The following is a 21,087-nucleotide window of genomic DNA, read 5'->3' on the forward strand; positions in this document are numbered from 1 at the left end:
CTATCAAATAATGGTAAAAAGTACCCTGCATGTGCTTTCCAAATAACCCTCATATATTGGAGCCAATTTTGATCATTTAAAAAAAGGGAAAAGGAATTATAGCTGTATCCTATTCGGTTTTTGAAAAAGGGCTTAAGTTATTTAGGCGACTTTTATTTTGTTTTTCAATTAGCCGTGTGATGTGACCTTAATGTTGCTAGTTTAATGGAACCGCGCACGAGGGATCTTGGAAGTAGGCGTGGTCTAAAAATATACAGATAGAAGATTAAGACCCTATGTCACAAAGGTTTAATAACACTGTCAACTGAAAGGTAAGACATTTGTTAGAGAGAAATAAAATGGCTGTTTTTTTAAAAGTTAACCTACAATTATTGTTTAATGTCCTACAATTATACGGTTGTCTGTACAGTTCCAAAAGTTTTGACTCGAAGTGGGATCTTACTTAGCATATAAAATATAATTCGTTGAACTTTTTAAAACCCTTTGAACAAGCGGCTAATTACAGAACTGCTGTCAAGCAAGCCATGCTTGCTATATAATATTATAGACGTGCAGATGGGGGAGGATAGAATGTAAAGGGTGACCAGAGCCAATCGAAATACGAAGGGAGTCGGTCTATGGATTTCTTGGTATGATCCTCACAACGCTCCAACGTGGCGACTGTAAAGTATTTAGTCCTGAAAAACAAACCAGTGCCCAGATAGTTCTTGTTGTAGAACCCATCATATGTATCTCAATCTGAAATATATATTTTGTTCAAAGAAGACCTCTCCTTAAAGGTGATTCCTGGAGTAACGGGAGAGAAGAAACGAGAGCACGAAGTCAAGGACTACCCCAAGTACTGCGCGCGAGGTAGAGGACGCCACTGTTTGTTCTCAAATAACAATAATAACATTGAACACTTCTTTGTATTCCTTTGTATGTTGTTGCACTCTGCATGCGCTCGGAAGAAATTTAGTTGTTTTAACTTATTTGTTGCAATCTTTGCTTTCTCGTTATTAATTCCTAACATGCGTTCCTTGTCTACACGTTCACAAAATCACCTTATGTTCGGCAAATTGGCTACTTATAATTTTTTCTTTTAAGATTTTTGCATCACTGAAATCGATGACGTGTGAATAGTTTTTTAGTGTTTGTTTTTATGTACCATTAAATTGCCGGTTTCAAGAATGTGACAAATTCTGTTTTATTTCAGTTCGTGGTTTGTTAATAGTATTATTGTACTATGTAAACACGCTAATATCTTTGCATGTGGTGTGTAGGCCTATAATAGCGATAACATGACATATAACTAATAGTTGAAGGCCGTTTCATTTTTAATAATGTGAATTAATAGTCCCAGCCAAAACTTTGGACATACCTAGTCTTTTAATGTAGTTTCTTTATTTTTTAAATAATTTTCCACATTGTAGAATAAGAGTGAAGACATCAGATCTATGGAATCAAGGCTAAAAATGGAATCGAACACATTTCATATTGTAGAACATTCAAAGGAGCCACACTTTGCCTAGATGAAAGCTCTGTACATGTTTCTCTCAACCAGCTTCATGAGGTTGTCACCTGGAATACTTTTCCAACAGTATTGAAAAAGTTCTCACATAATACTTTTTGGCTGCTTTTTCTTCTCTCTACGGTCCAACTCATCCCAAACCATGTCAATTGCGTTGAGGGCGGGTGATTGTTGAGGCCAGCTAATCTGATGCAGCACTCTCCTTGTTCAAATGGCCTTTACACAGCCTAGAAGTCCCATTAGGCACAGACCAGATGGGATGGCGGATCTGTTGCAGAATGCTGTGGTAGCCATGCTGGTTGAGTGTGCCTTGAACTCTAAATAAATCAGTGACAGTGTCACCAGCAAAGCACCTCCTCACCATCACACCTCCTCTTCCATGCTTCACGAAGGGAACCACACATCCGAAATCATCCGATCACCCACTCCTCATCACAAAAATACAAATCTCATATTTGGAATAATGTAACCAGATTTCCACTAGTCTAATGTACTTTGTCATGTTTCTTGGCCCAAGCAGGTCTCTTCTTAGTGGTGTCCTTCAGTAGTGGTTTCTCTGCATCAATTCGACCATGAAGGCCTGATTTATGCAGTTTCCTCTGAACAATTGATGTTGAGATGTCTCTTATTTGAATTCTGTGAAGCATTTATTTGGGCTGCAATATGAAGTGCAGTTTATTGTCAATTTCTGAGGCTGGTAACTCTAATGAACACATCCTCTGCAGCAGAGGTAACTCTGGTCTTAGTTTCCTGTGGCAGTCTTCTAGAAATCCAGTTTCTTCATGAAATCCAGTTTCTTCATGGCGCTTGATGGTTTTTGCAACTTCACTTGACTGACTTTCATGTCGTGGCACTCAGACAAATGCAGTGGATTCCCATCTGCACACATTGTTTCAGTCTCACTCGAGACTGGTGCACCAACCTGCATGCCGATTGTTTTTGTGGTTTTCCTGGAGCATGGGCCCTCACATCCCCCGGATATAAAAGCAAGGGACGACGCACCACCTACATAGTACCACCATGAATGAGTTGGTGTGTCCAAACATTTGACTGGTACTGTAGGGATGTTGTTTTCCATTTTGGGGTGTTAAGTTATTTGCTTGGACTATGTAGTGACAGTGTAGGGCTGTATCTAGAAAAACAATTAGCAGCTAATCTGAAAAAGATCAGAGCTCTGTCAAAACAATGCACTTTCAAAGGTCACTTGAAGAGTGAATGCACAAACCCATTTAGGAATATAGTTCATTGAGGCTCAGGCTAAAAAGAAACAGAGACAACGTGATGATTTACTGCCTTACCCTATCATATCATTCAGTATGTTTCATTACTGTTTACAAGCAACAAAACCATAATAAACTTCACAATATGTTGAAAGCAAGCACGTGAATGTCATTGATTGAGCACTATAGCAAATAAGGGGCAGGGATGTGGTTTTATATAATGAAAACAAAACATTAAGGGTACACTGGAATATGACATCATATTTCTGCACTGCCCAAAATACGCCAGCTTTATACTCTTAGTTATCAGTTTGTCTCTGGAGACTGCCCACCTCCTTGCCAGTCACGAGATCCCTTTACCTGATGGCTACACTAACAGCCAACAAGTGTTCAGCGTTGCCATCAGCTGTCAACAGTTAAGGAATTCCTCTTGTGAAATAAATGACATCTGCTACAGTACACCACATCCTGTGGCTTCGCAAAATGCCTAGGTTCCAATTCTCAATGTCCGACACTTGTGCGTTCTTTTGGTCTTGTTCATACAAATATGAAGGGGAAAAAAGTAGATTTTTAAGGGTTTTCTGGTATAGCAGGTAGAATGTCACTTTGATGTGACACTAATGTCAAGGCAATGCAACGATTGTAGTTCAACTTTGCCGATTGGCTCGATTGTTTTCATTGTAGCCATATAGTAGGCACAGAGAGTAGTGAGATTTTACTTCTTAAATCGGGGATGCAGCTCCTTACAAGACTCTGTGATGACCGCAAAGATATTGGACTGTGCCACCTGGTGACTTGAGCCAATCCTTGGTTATCTGTGTGTGGTCTGGTGTGACCCTGCTCCTCCAGCTCCTCAGGATGCGGGGGCCACATTATGGTCTCTTCCTGTATGTGCGTCCATGTCAAATGCCTTGTCAAAATCGTACTCCGTATGCTATTATAGCAGATGAAGGGCTGTTTCTGTCTTAAAACTGGACATGGCTCGATTTCCTTGCTGCAAAACTATGAATGATAATGTCATAGGATATCTTGAGCATCTGTCATATTTGATTGCAAAAAAAATAATGTTCAGAACAACAAAGATACATCTGCAGCCAGTTCAGATCAGTGATTAGATGCAACTTGTGAAAGAATCCCAGACATTCTAAAGCCACTAGCGCACTTGACTTGGCAATTTGGTAGGTCCCCAGGGGCTTCAAACACTCTGCAACTAACCAGTTCACTTCTGCCAAATTCTAAAACCAGCCCGAATTATGATCTGAACTGGCGTTTAGAGTTCCACTTCCACCCTTTACCCACTGCCTAAACTAATGCTATGTATGTACTGCTACTCTTTGTAGTTCTAACTTAGCTTAGTGCGCTACATTTCAAATAGCTTAAACCAGAGACCGATGCTTTAAATAATGTCCATAAAAACGTACCACTATACTTTTTCCTTTTCTTTCTATAATGTGACCCCAATGGCTTTGATCTTTTCATATGAGAACAGCAGTCAGAAAATTTCAACAGATCTTATAAACGTCAACTGGCGCACTTACTCACCCCCCATCCACACCTGGCCCTGCCCTGCCTCACTTACTCACCCCCCATCCACACCTGGCCCCGCCCTGCCTCACTTACTCACCCCCCATCCACACCTGGCCCCGCCCTGCCTCACTTACTCACCCCCCATCCACACCTGGCCCTGCCCTGCCTCACTTACTCACCCCCCATCCACACCTGGCCCTGCCCTGCCTCACCATCTCATCTCACTCATAACAAATACAGTGGGGAGAACAAGTATTTGATACACTGCTGATTTTGCAGGTTTTCCTACTTACAAAGCATGTAGAGGTTTGTAATTTTTATCATAGGTACACTTCATCTGTGAGAGACAGAATCATTGCATGACATAAGTATTTGATCACCTACCAACCAGTAAGAATTCCAGCTCTCACAGACCTGTTAGTTTTTCTTTAAGAAGCCCTCCTTTTCTCCACTCATTACCTGTATTAACTGCACCTTTTGAACTCGTTACCTGTATAAAAGACACCTGTCCACACACTCAATCAAACAGACACCAACCTCTCCACAATGGCCAAGACCAGAGAGCTGTGTAAGGACATCAGGGATAAAATTGTAGACCTGCACAAGGCTGGGATGGGCTACAGGACAATAGGCAAGCAGCTTGGTGAGAAAGCAACAACTGTTGGTGCAATTATTAGAAAATGGAAGAAGTTCAAGATGACGGTCAATCTCCCTCGGTCTGGGGCTCCATGCAAGATCTCACCTCGTGGGACATCAATGATCATGAGGAAGGTGAGGGATCAGCCCAGAACTACACAGCAGGACCTGGTCAATGACCTGAAGAGAGCTGGGACCACAGTCTCAACGAAAACCATTAGTAACACACTACGCCGTCATGGATTAATATCCTGCAGCGCACGCAAGGTCCCCCTGCTCAAGCCAGCACATGTCCAGGCCTGTCTGAAGTTTGCCAATGACCATCTGGATGATCCAGAGGAGGAATGGGTGAAGGTCATGTGGTCTGATGAGACAAAAATAGAGCTTTTTGGTCTAAACTCCACTCCCTGTGTTTGGAGGAAGAAGTACAACCCCAAGAACACCATCCCAACCGTGAAGCATGGAGGTGGAAACATCATTCTTTGGGGATGCTTTTCTGGAAAGGGGACAGGACGACTGCACCGTATTGAGGGGAGGATAGATGGGGCCATGTATTGCGAGATCTTGGCCAACAACCTCCTTCCCTCAGTAAGAGCATTGAAGATGGGTCGTGGCTGGGTCTTCCAGCATGACAACGACCCGAAACACACAGCCAGGGCAACTAGGGAGTGGCTCCGTAAGAAGCATCTCAAGGTCCTGGAGTGGCCTAGCCAGTCTCCAGACGTGAACCCAATAGAAAATCTTTAGAGGGAGGTGAAAGTCCGTATTGCCCAGCGACAGCCCTAAAACCTGAAGGATCTGGAGAAGGTCTGTATAGAGGAGTGGTCCAAAATCCCTGCTGCAGTGTGTGCAAACCTGGTCAAGAACTACAGGAAACATATGATCTCTGTAATTGCAAACAAAGGTTTCTGTACCAAATATTAAGTTCTGCTTTTCTGATGTATCAAATACTTATGTCATGCAATTAAATGCAAATTAATTATTAAAAAAATCATACAATGTGATTTTCTGGATTTTTGTTTTAGATTCCGTCTCTCTCAGTTGAATAGTACCAATGATAAAAATTACAGACTTCTACATGCTTTGTAAGTGGAAAAACCTGCAAAATCGGCAGTGTATCAAATACTTGTTCTCCCCACTGTAAATAAGTCTTGACTTAATGTATAATTTGTTTTATTTTTATAATAACTAAAACTACATATGGATTAATTTCCCCCCTATACAGGTGCTGGTCATAAAATTAGAATATCATTATTTCAGTAATTCCATTCAAAAAGTGAAACTTCTATATTTTATTCATTCATTACACACAGACTGATATATTTCAAATGTTTATTTCTTTTAATTGTGATGATTATAACTGGCAACTAGTGAAAATCCCAAATTCAGTATCTCATAAAATGTGAATATTACTTAAGACCAATACAAAAAAGGATTTTTAGAAATGTTGGCCAACTGATAAGTATGAACATGAAAAGTATGAGCATGTACAGCACTCAATACTTAGTTGGGGCTCCTTTTGCCTGAATTAATGCAGCAATGCGGCGTGGCATGGAGTTGATCAGTCTGTGGCACTGCTCAGGTGTTATGAGAGCCCAGGTTGCTCTGATAGTGGCCTTCAGCTCTTCTGCATTTTTGGGTCTGGCGTATCGCATCTTCCTCTTCACAAAGGAAATGCAAAATTTACTTTCATCAGAGAACATAACTCAGCAGCAGTCCAGCCCTTTTTGTCTTTAGCCCAGACGAGACGCTTCTGTCGCTGTGTCTTGTTCAAGAGTGGCTTGACACAAGGAATGCGACAGCTGAAACCCATGTCTTGCATACGTCTGTGCGTGGTGGTTCTTGAAGCACTGACTCCAGCTGCAGTCCACTCTTTGTGAATCTCCTCCACATTTTTGAATGGGTTTTGTTTCACAATCCTCTCCAGGGTGCGGTTATCCCTATTGCTTGTACACTTTTTTTCTACCGCATCTTTTCTTTTCCTTCCCTTTGCCTCTCTATTAATCTGCTTGGACACAGAGCTCTGTGAACAGCCAGCCTCTTTAGCAATGACCTTTTGTGTCTTGCCCTCCTTGTGCAAGGTGTCAATGGTCGTCTTTTGGAAAGCTGTCAAGTCAGCAGTCTTCCCCATGATTGTGTTGCCTACAGAACTAGACTGCGAGACCATTTAAAAGCCTTTGCAGGTGTTTTGGGTTAATTCGCTGATTATAGTGTGGCACCAGGTGTCTTCATTATTGAACCTTTTCACAATATTCAAATTTTCTGAGATACTGATTTTGGGGTTTTCATTAGTTGTCAGATATAATCATCAAAATTGAAAGAAATAAACACTTGAAATATATCAGTCTGTGTGGAATGAATGTATACATTATACAAGTTTCACTTTTTGAATGGAATTACTGGAATACACTCACCTAAAGGATTATTAGGAACACCATACTAATACTGTGTTTGACCCCCTTTCGCCTTCAGAACTGCCTTAATTCTACGTGGCATTGATTCGACATTTCTTTAGAAATGTTGGCCCATATTGATAGGACAGCATCTTGCAGTTGATGGAGATTTGTGGGATGGGCACGAAGCTCCCAGGACACGAAGCTCCCAGGACACGAAGCTCCCGTTCCACCACATCCCAAAGATGCTCTATTGGGTTGAGATCTGGTGACTGTGGGGGCCATTTCAGTACAGTGAACTCATTGTCATGTTCAAGAAACCAATTTGAAATGATTCAAGCTTTGTGACATGGTGCATTATCTTGCTGGAAGTAGCCATCAGAGGATGGGTACATGGTGGTCATAAAGGGATGGACATGGTCAGAAACAATGCTCAGGTAGGCTGTGGCATTTAAACGATGCCCAATTGGCACTAAGGTGCCTAAAGTGTGCCAAGAAAACATCCCCCACACCATTACACCACCACCACCAGCCTGCAGAGTGGTAACAAGGCATGATGGATCCATGTTCTCATTCTGTTTACGCCAAATTCTGACTCTACCATCTGAATGTCTCAACAGAAATCGAGACTCCTCAGACCAGGCAACATTCTTCCAGTCTTCAACTGTCCAATTTTGGTGAGCTCGTGCAAATTGTAGCCTCTTTTTCCTATTTGTAGTGGAGATGAGTGATACCCGGTGGGGTCTTCTGCTGTTGTAGCCCATCCGCCTCAAGGTTGTGCATGTTGTGGCTTCACAAATGCTTTGCTGCATACCTCGGTTGTAACAAGTGGTTATTTCAGTCAAAATTGCTCTTCTATCAGCTTGAATCAGTCGGCCCATTCTCCTCTGACCGCTAGCATCAACAAGGCATTTTCGCCCACAGGACTGCCGCATACTGGATGTTTTTCCCTTTTCACACCATTCTTTGTAAACCCTAGAAATGGTTGTGCGTGAAAATCCCTGTAACTGAGCAGATTGTGAAATACTCAGACCGGCCCGACTGGCACCAGCAACCATGCCACACTCAAAATTGCTTAAATCACCTTTCTTTCCCATTCTGACATTCAGTTTGGAGTTCAGGAGATTGTCTTGACCAGGACCACACCCCTAAATGCATTGAAGCAACTGCCATGTGTTTGGTTGATTAGATAATTGCTTTAATGTGAAATTTAACAGGTGTTCCTAATAATCCTTTAGGTGAGTATAGATCAACTTTTTGATGATATTCAAATTTCATGACCAGCACCTGTATATAAATATATTATTTATTTTATATTTTTTATTGCAGGTGACAGCCTAGGTTGCCTATTCCTAGAAACGCCTCTGGGTACAGGGGTCCTGCTGAGGAAGGCCATCCATGACATAATGAGTCATGTATGGCCAAGACGTAGCATGCACACCTTCATAGGATTCCATGCAACCCCTGATCATTATGGTCATATGCTGGGATGTCTCCACAATTCACTGAGAGAGAAGCTGCTTAGAAAACGCCTTTAACCCAAACTTAATATAAAAATAAGAAAAATGGCCCCAAAAATGCCATCTCTAGGTCCCAGTGCACTGACAACACGGCTTGGAGATAAAACACCAATGGAGGATATGAACATTCACAAATGACAGTGGTTCAAAGGGTCCAAGCCCCAAGTGTGGACTAGGCCTAGAAACGACTGACCTTATAAGTCATTTCGTACACACACTGTTGCCCAGACTCCGAATTATGGGAGCAATTTGGATTAACTGTTTCATGCCAAGACCCAATGATGGACTTATTTACACCTTGCCATCTTGGGAATTCAATCTAGCATCCTTTGGTTTACTGGTCAGATGCACTAACCGTTTCAGGAGCTGAACCGAACCTCGAACGAGCTCAACTTGTTTGTATTAAAAGCCTAGAGGTCGCACTCATACACTAAATAGGAGCCATGACATTCCAAACTGTCTGATTGGACCACAGAGGCCAAGCACATAGGTTCCAATCCAACAGCTGTGGGTGCCAAAGCTGTCCATTTTCTTGGGACACGTCCAAACTTCAGCTTTCTTGGGCCATTGACAGCCACTCTCTTTTTACGACGCTACAGCCCTCAGGCACGAGGTGGAAGCTTGGGGTAACTGTATGTGGTGAGATGCGTTCAGGTACATCAATAACATCCAGATCAGGAAAGAGCTCATCAGTAGACGCCTGAGGGGAACCGTTGCTAACATAGATGCAATTAATAACCATACACAAACACTTTGCGTGACCCATTAATTCACAACACTTCTAACGCCAGACCCAGAAACAAAGTGAGTTGATGCAGTCAGACTGAATGTGGGAAAGCATTTGAATGGATGCAACACCATCTGTACCACCAGCCATTTATCCAAATGCATCAATATCCTATGCCTATACCCACTTTGGTGCCAGGCATGCCTTGACCACCAGGGAAAAGGTGCGAGATGAGAGGAAGTGGTAGATCCCTGCAAACTGTGAATGGCGCAAATCTGACAATTGATTTAATTTTGGGTTGATGGTAAATCATCATGTTCAGTAGCTTTTGGAACATAATATGGGAGAAGATTCATGGGAAGAATGGCCTGTAACAAGTGCTGATTTACCGTTCTGAAATAAAAAGTAGAAGTGGCTGGACACTGGTTGGTCAAGTGGCTGGACACTGGTTGGTCAAGTGGCTGGACACTGGTTGGTCAAGTGGCTGGACACTGGTTGGTCAAGTGGCTGGACACTGGTTGGACGAGTGGCTGGACACTGTTTGGACGAGTGGCTGGACACTGTTTGGACGAGTGGCTGGACACTGGTTGGACGAGTGGCTGGACACTGGTTGGACGAGTGGCTGGACACTGGTTGGACGAGTGGCTGGACACTGGTTGGACGAGTGGCTGGACACTGTTTGGACGAGTGGCTGGACACTGGTTGCTAAACTAGGTTTACATCTGTTAGATGTCTGTATTTGTGTTTATTGTAGCTGTACTAGACGTTTTGCATCTTTATCATTGTCGTGTTTGAAGTCCTTTCTATTGTTTTCTCTATGTAGTCTTTATTATTGTCGTGTGTGAAGGCCTTTCTGTTGTTTTCTCTATGAAGTTTATTGGCAAATTCCTCAGCCTTATAAGTACCTCTCACTTCCTGTAAGCATATCTACATTGTCAGTGAGTTTCCAGTCTTCCCCGCTGATCAGTGACAAGCTTGGGCCCACATTCTTCCCAATCCCAGGGGATGGCAACCCACTGCCCCTGGGCTGTATACAGAAACCACCCTCCTCTGCAATTTATACATAGTTTTTATTTTTAGATCAGAAATAGTATCATTCCAAAACAATCTATAAATCTCTTCATAAAAACATCTTAAAATGTTGGAATGCAGCCTAGTTTAAAGCAGCAATTTAAAAGAGGCTAGTATTCTATTAGTAAAACTGGTCAAACTTAGCCACTTGTAAAACTGGTCAAATCTGGGTAGGCTATTCAATTGCTTTCTTGAGAGACAATGGCTAAATTCTCATGCTTTTCCTACATATTAAAAGTACGTACTGTGACGGTGATGATAACTGTGCAAGGTGTCGGTGTCTATATTACCCCAAAAACTGTGCCCAGTTGCATACTATGAAAATCCCCTGGAAATAGTAGACCATTTGGGAACGTTTGGCATACAATTTCCACCACACTATGGTTTTGGACATACTGTTCTTAATCTGACATACTATACTGTATGGGTAGTATCCAAATTGAGACAGGCCCATAATGCTTTTCATTGGTTGGTGATCTGCAATTTTTGGCCACGGAGTGTAAAAGCGGTACTGTCGAGTCAAAACTGGTACCTGAACATTGTGTACTGTCATGTATATAGGGAAATGTACCCCAAGTAATCAAAACGAAGCCTGTCCTGACATTAAACTCTCATACAGTCATTTCATCTATCTAACAATAATGGACCAGTGGGCCGACCCAGCATTTGTATACCTATCGTTAAATATGATGGGATGTAATTTCAGCCTCTGTATGAAAGCATCCCGGTTAACATTTTCAATCTGTATTTTTTTCATGTACTTTAATTTCAAGGGCCCGTACGGTTTGTCATCGCTCCACGTGAGTGAACAAATAAGATTTGATTTGTATCCCTGGGTATTTACACTACACATAGGCCTCTGGTCTTAATCTAATGTAGGAACACAGTGCCCTTTGTGAAGCAGCCCCAGTGTTGTATAACTAAGAGAATTATAAAACCAAACATGAATTTATATTCATGTTTTCGTATTTATCTCACAAACACATCCACGTAGTTGTTGACTGGCGTTGTGTTGATTGTGACCCAATCCAAAGACTGAGTGTTGTATCCTCACAGTTTGTTTTTAGATATCATGTGTTGAGTGTGTATTTGTTTACTTTATCACTTTGGGTGTGTGGGGCTCCCTGGGAGTCATGGGGCCATACTTGTAGGCATTAGTGAAAGTTTATGTGAACTGTTGCAACATTTTAGCTGCCCACATCTACATAATGTTCAGCCAAAGTTAGCCCTATGCTAAAAGATTCTTGAAAGGTAGTCTTTAGCTAATAGATGCTTGAAACTTAGCCTTATGATAGATGATGTTTGAAATTTAGCCTCATGATAGAAGTTGCTTGAAACTTATCCTTATGATAGAAGATGCTTGAAACTTAGCCTTATGATAGAAAATGCTTGAAACTTAGCCTTATGATAGAAGATGCTTGAAACTTAGCCTTATGATAGAAGACTGAGATTGTTTACTTCTGTGGACAAATCCATCATTCACAAACCAACCAATGGCATTTCATAAATGGAATGTCTGCAGTTGCTACTCTTTGTATGTTCAGCAGGGAGCAGATCTAGAACAAACACACAAGTTGGCTGTTCAACAATTTTACATAATCCGCTCTTCTATGTATTAACTCTACATGTGTTATTCCAAACAACACTAGGTTTTAGATAATCCGTCTTCTATTCACTCTACATGTATGTTATTCCAAACAACACTAGGTTTTACATAATCCGCTCTTCTATGTATTCACTCTACATGTATGTTATTCCAAACAACACTAGGTTTTACATAATCCGCTCTTCTATTTATTCACTCTACATGTATGTTATTCCAAACAACACTCCCTAGGCTACTTTGAACCAATATGTAAGATTGGTTCAATTGGTTCAAGATTCAATTGAAAATCCTTTTGAATTGAAACGAATGGAGTTCAAATAGTCGGTATTCAGAATGAAGCTGCATTAATGTAACCAGAGTAGCTGGAAAGTGGATTGGAGTTTGTAGAATTTACAGAACACTCGGGAAACAATTTTGAAAATATTTTTTATTTATTACAAAAAAAAAATTTTTATCCAGACATGTTAGTTAAAAAAAATCATAATTTAAAGCAATGACCTGGAGAAATGTAATGTAAATGTAATTTACATATTTCGGTTGTAGAGGTTTATGGTTTTGTTAACCAGTTGGAATTTCTGCCAGGTGGCTTATAGTGCAAAACCTGATGACTGGAAGAAGTCCTTCTTTTTGAGCCCACCTAGACGTCTGTCATAAACCTAACAAACCTGTGTAAGAAGTGGGATAAATAAAGATGGAACGAGGCTTGTCATCCATGTCTTATTTAGGTTCAAATAGGTTCTATTTACAAGCATTTATTCCTGCATACAATCAAGTGGTATATACTGATCTGTTAATGACTCGTCGGTGAGAGAATGTTTGCTGAAGTCCAAGCATCTTATGTCAATGTTTGTAATTGGCTGAGGCAGGATTTGTAAGTAAGAAAGCGATCTCAGCGGCAGCTTTTAACATCGGCCTGGACTATGAGATGACCTTTTGGGAGCAGGTAAATTGTCCTTCATTAAAATGTTTGCTTATGTTCGTATATTTGGCCCCAGTGTGTTTCACTGGCCTGGAGCCCATAACTACTCTGGACACTAAACCAATATGGGGCTTTGAGGTTTAGGAGTGAAAATGTAGAAGGAGAGGTGAGTGAAATTTAGAGAGAAATGTGGGGAGAGAGAGAGAAATAGATGGGTGGAAAGGGGTTATTGGGTATGTGGGAGTAAAAATAGAAAGCTGGTTGAATTTGACATTGAGTACTAAAGTCTACCTTGTTCATGCCTGCTCTTTCCATTCCCTGTTTGGGGGCAGATTTGACACTAGAAACACGAGGAGTGAAGAGTGGGGGGTGGTGATAGCCTGGCAAAAACAGCCAGAACCTTTAAACCCACAGTAAAATCTACACGCCTGAAATAAACCAAAAACCCCAGCAGATCATGGGAGCAGTGTTTCACACAACGTCAGACATAAAAAACAGGAACACGCTTATCTCCGAATTACAGTAACAGGTTGTGGTGGCAGTGACATTCCTCATGAGCATGTGACTCGACCAAACTTTTCAACTCCAGGTAAACAAGATCTTGTCATCTCTACCTGGTCCTGAAAGAATTCCAAGACCAAGTAACTGAAACTGAATGCAATCGTTTGCATAAAATATGAATGCCGCTTTAAGTTCAAAACTGTGCATTGAAATAAGTTGAATTTGCCTCGGGTATTGTCAAGCAATCAGCAATAATGATGCTGGTTACTGTTAGTCATCTGTTAAGCTGTAACGCTTGGTACACTCAATCACCTCTTAAAATAGCCTCTATATTCCTAAAGTGGATGTAATGACTGGTGGTCACTCCTGCCAGTGCCTGTCTGGATCCATTACAACACGCCCCTCCCCTTGCAGCTAACCAATGAAAGCCTCATGCCTGTCAGAGGAGATCTGACCCCTCCCCCAAAACACACACACACCTTTATGTCAAGACAGCCTTTCCCATCTGTGTCTGTCTGACTAGTGTGTGCTTAGTTGCACATGTGGTTGGGTGTGTGTTTCAGTGTTCATTTCAGCAGATACTTTATTCTTAATTTGAGTTATTATAATTTCACTTGGACAACCGGCCCACAGTATTTGGAAAAAGTGTGCAGATGATGGAAGTTAGAGATGAATTATGTATATAAATAGGAAAGGAAAAGATATGTTCCTATTTGAATCTTTCACCTCAGTGTATGTTTATATAAAAAACGTTAGGCAGTTTGTGTGTGTGTGTGTGTGTGTGTGTGTGTGTTTCCCCCATCCTATCATGATACAGATACAGATTGACTAATGTAATAAACCACCTGCTCAATCTGGCTGAAGCCTCATACTTTTCCACATTTGTAGGCAGTTTGTACTTTTCCACTGTCTTCAGCTGGGTTGAGTGGTCAGTGGAGTTAGATTGAGGTTTAGGTGTGAGTGTGTTTTCCCCAGTGAGGAGACTAGGAGGTTCTGTTCAGCTGTTGGCTGGTCTTATCAGTAGTACCCAGAGCCTTGGAAGACAGATAAGTCGACCTGTCTGCTGTTGAAATGTTTTTACTGTGTTTCAATGGGTGAATAGAAAAGAGGATTGGAAGGTGCAGAGCATCAGTGGTCGGTCGATCAGTCGTCTCCTATAATACACTGCAAAAAAGAAAATAAGGGAACGCGCAATCATCACAGTACAACACCAAGTCAATTACACTTCTGGGCATGCAGGTGCACAGGTAAGGTTCAACCTGTGCAGAGCACATGCCCCTTTGCTACCTAGTGCCCCTTTCAATCGACATGTGCCCGTTCACCTCTGTGACATGCGTCGAACACCGAACATCCATTTTGCTTACACACGTCACTTCCTCGGACGGGAATGCATTGACCGTTTTATAACGCGTGTCACTCACTCCTACACTTTGCCCACATTTTCAGTTTCAGCGCGTGCCCCTTGGAAGGTCTGTGCACGGTACTGCTTCAGTGATATCAATCTGTCCAGTTAGGAAGCGTAAGCGATTGTGAAGCAATGTCACCTGTTTTGGTGCAAATTAAAGTGACAACAGGGTCACTGGAGAGGCGACAGCAAGACTACCCCCTAAAAGGGAATAGTTTTGCAGGTGGTGGCCATAGACAATCTCTCCTTATTCTTCCTGACAGATTTTTCTCTAGTTTTGCATTTTTCTAGTGTCCTTGTCCCTACTGGTAGTATGAGGCGGTACCTGCAGCCCATTCAGGCACAGGTAGACCACAGTCTACAGGAAAATACTTTGTCTGTCTGTTCCTGGGCGGTTTTAGCTTGTAGATTCTGGCCGCAGCAGAATATTGAGGTTGGCCTCAATAAAAAAAGAAATCACAACTAAAGGTTTACAACTTTAAGGGAAACATTTATTTGGCATTGTGTTAGAATTGTGGTTACTTTCAGGTTTTGTCATTATGAGTTAGGTTTAGGGCTAGGTTAAGTTTCGGCGTAAATGTTACGCAATAACGTATGCAGGACATATTAGCTGTCTCTCCCTCCCAGCACAGGCCACCATTTACTTAGCGGCAACAAACAGCTGTCCCTAATTTTATTAAAAAGTTACATTTGGCAGCCATGGTTCATTTTTGAAGTAGCCCAAAAACCTGCTACACACGGCCAATACATTTTAGTCAAAAAATGTCCCCTAGTGATTGCAATTTTGTTTCAACTGGGAGGCATGACTACATTTGAGCATATACTTTGCAATTTAACTACACCAGTCTACATATCACAAATAACCTATATTACAAATCTGTCCACAAGATAATTTTTCACAGACATTTCCACAGCTTGTGTTACAACATGAAATGAAAATGTATTTTATCATGTGTTTTTGCCACTGATTAAAATAAAAAGTCTAACATAAAACTACACTTTTCTAAATGAATTACAAATACAAAACAAAAAATCTGTATATTTTAGCTGCTACCCAGGCATAAGTTACTTTACCAAGTTCTCTGGGGCCACATGTTCATTTATTTTCTGTGTTAATTTTTAACGGAGAACAGAATTCCAAATGTGCTATGTATTTTTCATGAAAGTTTAGGAGCTGAAGCATAGCAACAGTAAACATAGATGGTGCAGAAATGTATAGAGCTCATGCAGAGAGGAGTTATTTTAGATACTGTTTAAAAAGGTAAGGTTTCAGACATCTTCTGTAAACGGAGAAAGTCTTCTATTATCCCTCCAAACTAGCATGTTTGATGGTCTCGCAGGTCAGGTCATGACCGAAACGTGAGACATCTAGCAGGCATGTGAAGAGGCATGTGAAAACAACCCAAAATGTCTTGACATTGTAAGACAGTACAGTGGTGATCTCCGGGTGGGATTCCATTATAGATAAAAGGCAGTATTGTAAAGTTCTCAAACTTCAGTCCTGGTGAGCTTCTGGGTGTGTATTCTTTTGTTCCAACACTAACACACACAAAGAGTAAGGACTAGATAAAAAGAACGTTATGTACTATGTTTGTGCTAGGTTGAAACAAAAGCTAACACTCTCCAGGACTAGGAAGTTGCATCGGCAACCACTTCATTAATCTGATATTTATTAGGGATGATCCATTTGTGTGTCCAAAATAGCAATTTTGTTCCCTACATGTTGCACTTCTTTTAGTTAGTCTTCAGGCAGTCTATAGTCAGTCTATAGTCAGTCTTTAGTCAGTCATTTAGCCATCCTTATGGGTCTGAAGGCGTGCACTTTTAAGACCCAGGATGCCAATTGGGACAGCTGTTGTGTTCGCACCAAAGAACAACCTTTTCCTCTCGTTCCTTCGCCAGATGGAGAAGCCTCCGTTGCCTAGCGACGAGGCCGACACCGGGATCGGAGAGAGCCGCTCGGTAACCGAGCTCCTGGACTTGGGCGATCCCGGGACCTCCGGCGAGGCGGCGAACGACCGCCCGGCGTGGGACAGCAAGCTGCAGTATGTTCTGGCCCAGGTGGGCTTCAGCGTGGGCCTGGGGAACGTGTGGAGGTTCCCCTACCTGTGCCACCAGAACGGGGGAGGTGAGCCTCATCCCGCGGGGGGTGGGTTAGGGTGAGAAACGGGGAGAGAGACAGGGAATGGAGAGGTAGGCTAAAACGTATTTACTGTGTAAATACGTTTATATTTACACAGTAACCCTAAAAAACAGTCTTATCCCCGATGGATGTGTGAATGCACATTTAGTCTGGCTACATACACAGGCATCGACTTCAACAGGTCTCACCCCCACCAACTTCACTGCTCTTCATGTAGCCATACCTGTAGATTCAGTGCATGGTATCATTTTACACATTAGGCGGTATACATTAACTCTTTGTCTGAGGATTCCCGGTTAACTTCATAAAAACGTGACCGCTACAAACAGATGTTCTCTTTTGGAAATGTATATTATATTTGTTTAGCTATTTGTTTAACATGGGATTAGATGGGATTACGGGAGTACAGTGTTGTCCCGCGGGCCTAGAGGGATGTGTAAGTGCTGTTCTTTTTCAATCCAATTTAAAAGAAACAGAGAACACACTATGAAGGACAAAACGAGGGTTAAACAAGTCAGTGGTTTGTGTCTCCAGGGCCGGGATTTAGAAACACTGCTGTACAGAATGTACAGAATAAACAAGTGACAAGGGGCCAGAGGGACCTACATCACCCTATCTGTGTTGCTACACATTCCTCTGGTTCCTATCTGGTGTGCCTGCCCACGCCCCATCCACTCCCCCTTTTTTGCTGAGCCTGCAGAGAAAAGGAAATGTCTCTGACTGACTAACCATTGTTAAATAGCTAAGTGTTTATAGACACAGTCTGCCTTAGAGGAGACCGGGGATCGAATCCGGCCAGGGACAAAACAAATTGGGATTAGTTGAGGATAAACAAAAACTTCACTGGCTACAAGCTGTAATAGCTACATTTACTAAGCCACAAGTGAAGCAGTTTATAGTTATGTTGCGATGGACAGACTGCCACCGACATGTCTAACATCATGAATCGCTTGTAGTGTTGTACTCTTTGTCTTGAAACACACTGCTCTCTCACTCAGGAAGAGCAGGTCAGGGTGAGGGCTACGAAACATAGTTATTTTATCCGCTTGATAGAGCTTTGTTTTACAATAAAAATAGATTATGCTGATTGACAAATGTGTATGTGGTGTAGATATTTGTTCCACCACCGATGTTCTTACAGCTGTATACAGAAAATTAGGACTGTTTTAATAACTACAGAAGAATATAGTTACCTGAAACCAAATCATTAGGAAAATAAACGTTTTATTTTGTAAATGGTGTTCCATACGCAATAACAGTCTGTTGGCCACTGCTGACAACAAAGCTGGCATTGGCCAATATGCAGCTGCTCTTTAAACCCCCGCCCTTATTCCATACAATCACTTCAAAATGTTTTAGAATTTCTAGCTTAATTACATTTTACCCATTCGAATTACACATTACAAACTCTGTTGTCTCTGTTGTCAGGAGCGTTCATGGTTCTCTATGTGGTGCTGTTGTTGCTGGTCGGGGTCCCCCTGTTCTTCATGGAGCTGGCAGCAGGCCAGTGCATCCGTCAGGGAAGCATCGGCGTGTGGAAGCACATCTCTCCCAAGCTGGTTGGCGTAGGCTTCTCCAGCTGCATGGTAAGCAGTCCGCCTCAGGGTTGTCTCCAGTCAGATCAGGGTTGTCTCCAGTCAGATCAGGGTTGTCTCCAGTCAGATCAGGGTTGTCTCCAGTCAGATCAGGGTTGTCTCCAGTCAGATCAGGGTTGTCTCCAGTCAGATCAGGGTTGTCTCCAGTCAGATCAGGGTTGTCTCCAGTCAGATCAGGGTTGTCTCCAACTCCCAAATGACATATGGATTAGCTTATGTTATAAGCCCATATGTAGTATGTAGAAATGTCTTTATGTACACCGAATCGGTCCAATGTTTCATGAGCTATATGAAAATTTAGCTGATGGGTTCAATATGCACAAATGCCCGTGTAATCCTTCCACAGTGCGGTATAACAAGAAGCTGATTTAGCAGCATGATCCTTACACAGGTGCACGTTGCGCTGGGGACAATGAACGGCCAACTAACTGATCAGTAAAATGTTCATTTTTGTCTCACAACATTGATGACTGAAGGAGTGTAAACCAGAGCTGTTGCCAGAGATGAGAGGGGTTTGTGCAACAGAAGAATGTCTGAACAAACTGTCGGGAAGCACTTTACGGGAAGCTCATCTGTGTGCCTGAAGCAGGAGAGCTGCTGAGGCATGAAGCTTAATCTGGAGACTTTAGTCTCAGTTTCCCAGACCTGCCAGGTCATCCGTTGAATGGAGCCCTGACAGCTTGTATTGAAAGTCTGAGAGCTGGTTCCGACTGTTAATGTCACATTAGCTATGTCATACCGTGGATGTCTCCCTCTGCTCAGGTGTGTTTCTTCGTGGCTTTGTACTACAATGTTATCATCGCATGGAGTCTCTTCTACTTGGGGAACTCCTTCCAGTCCCCTCTGCCCTGGGAACATTGTCCCATCAACATGACCCCCAATACTACAGGTATTCACCACCTGTGTGCTTACATTTGTCTGTGTGTATGTCTGTGTTTTATACTACAGGTATTCACCAGCTGTGTGCTTATGTAAGTCTGTGTTTTATACTACAGGTATTCACCAGCTGTGTTCTGAACTTGGGCATGTCATTTTCTAGTTTTAAGTCAAAACAAATCAATGGATTGGTTTGTGGAACAGCAGGGTTTGTGCATATTAACTTCTCGTATGCCTCTCTTCCATCTGTCTCTCGCTTTTGACACTCTCTATCTCTCTATCTCTATCTGAATCTCTATCTCTATCTGTATCTGTCAGTAAAGGAATGTTCGGATAGCTCGCCCACCTCGTACTTCTGGTTCCGAAAGGCTCTGGACATCACAGACTCCATCGATGAATCTGGCGAGTTTAACCCCATCATGACTGGCTGTCTGCTGGCTGCCTGGACCATCGTCTGTCTAGCGATGATCAAAGGCATCAAGTCCTCTGCCAAGGTGAGGAGGTTCCATTGTGTTCCATTGTTCCAGTCATGGCCAAAAGTGTTGGCACCCCTGAAATTACTCACAGAGAATTATTGCATTAACACGTTTTGCTATACACATGTTTATTCCCCTTGTGTGTATTGGAACAAAACAAAAGAAAAGAAGGAAAAAAAGCAAATTGCACATAATTGCACACAAAACTCCAAAAATGGGCTGGATGAAATTATTGGCACCCTTAACTTAATATTTGGTTGTACACCCTTTGGAAATATTACTGAAATCAATCACTTCCTATAACCATCAATAAGCTTCTTACACCTCCCACCTGGAATTCTGGACCACTCTTCCTTTGCAAACTGCTCCAGGTCTCTCATATTGGATGGGCGCCTTTTCCCAACAGCAATTTTAAGATCTCTCCACAGTTCAATGGGATTTAGATCTGGACTCATTGCTGGCCACTTCAGAACTCTCCAGCGCTTTGTTGCCATCCATTTCTGTGTGCTTTTTGAAGTATGTTTGGGGTCATTGTCCTGCTAGAAGACCCACGATCTCGGACGCAAACCCAGCTTTTTGAAACTGGGTCCTACATTGCGGCCCAAAATCCTTTGGTAATCCTCAGATTTCATGATGCCTTGCACACAGTCAAGGCACCCAGTGCCAGAGGCAGCAAAATAACCCCATAGCATCTTTGAACCTCCACCATATTTGACTGTAGGTACTGTGTTCCTTTCTTTGTAGGCCTCATTCTGTTTTCGGTAAACAGCAGAATGATGTGCTTTACCAAAAAGCTCTATCTTGGTCTCATATGTCCACAAGGGGTTTTCCCAAAAGGATTTTGGCTTACTCAAGAACATTTTGGCAAACTGTAGTCTTTCTTTTTTATGTCTCTGTGTCAGCAGTGGGGTCCTCCTGGGTCTCCTGCCACAGCATTTCATTTCATTCAAATGTCGACGGAT

General features: G+C 42.2%; 1 protein-coding gene across 2 annotated transcripts in view; it reads left to right on the forward strand.

The window, feature by feature from the left end:
* The first annotated feature begins 243 nt into the window (after positions 1-243).
* Positions 244-21,087, forward strand: part of slc6a16a (solute carrier family 6 member 16a) — a 30,772-nt gene continuing 9,928 nt past the window's right edge. Inside the window, exons 1-6 of one of the 2 annotated variants that reach the window (XM_010902182.3) lie at positions 244-311; positions 763-852; positions 16,938-17,163; positions 18,607-18,764; positions 19,536-19,662; positions 19,968-20,143. In XM_010902182.3, coding sequence (XP_010900484.2) covers positions 16,938-17,163; positions 18,607-18,764; positions 19,536-19,662; positions 19,968-20,143 — 687 coding nt within the window. In that variant the 5' untranslated portion in view covers positions 244-311; positions 763-852. Of the gene's footprint in view, positions 312-762; positions 853-16,937; positions 17,164-18,606; positions 18,765-19,535; positions 19,663-19,967; positions 20,144-21,087 lie in introns of those variants that run through there. The other variant, XM_020050848.2, reaches the window with a different exon arrangement.

This window comes from Esox lucius, chromosome 11, assembly GCF_011004845.1.
Source record: "Esox lucius isolate fEsoLuc1 chromosome 11, fEsoLuc1.pri, whole genome shotgun sequence".
In the NCBI taxonomy this organism is placed as follows: Eukaryota; Metazoa; Chordata; class Actinopteri; order Esociformes; family Esocidae; genus Esox; species Esox lucius.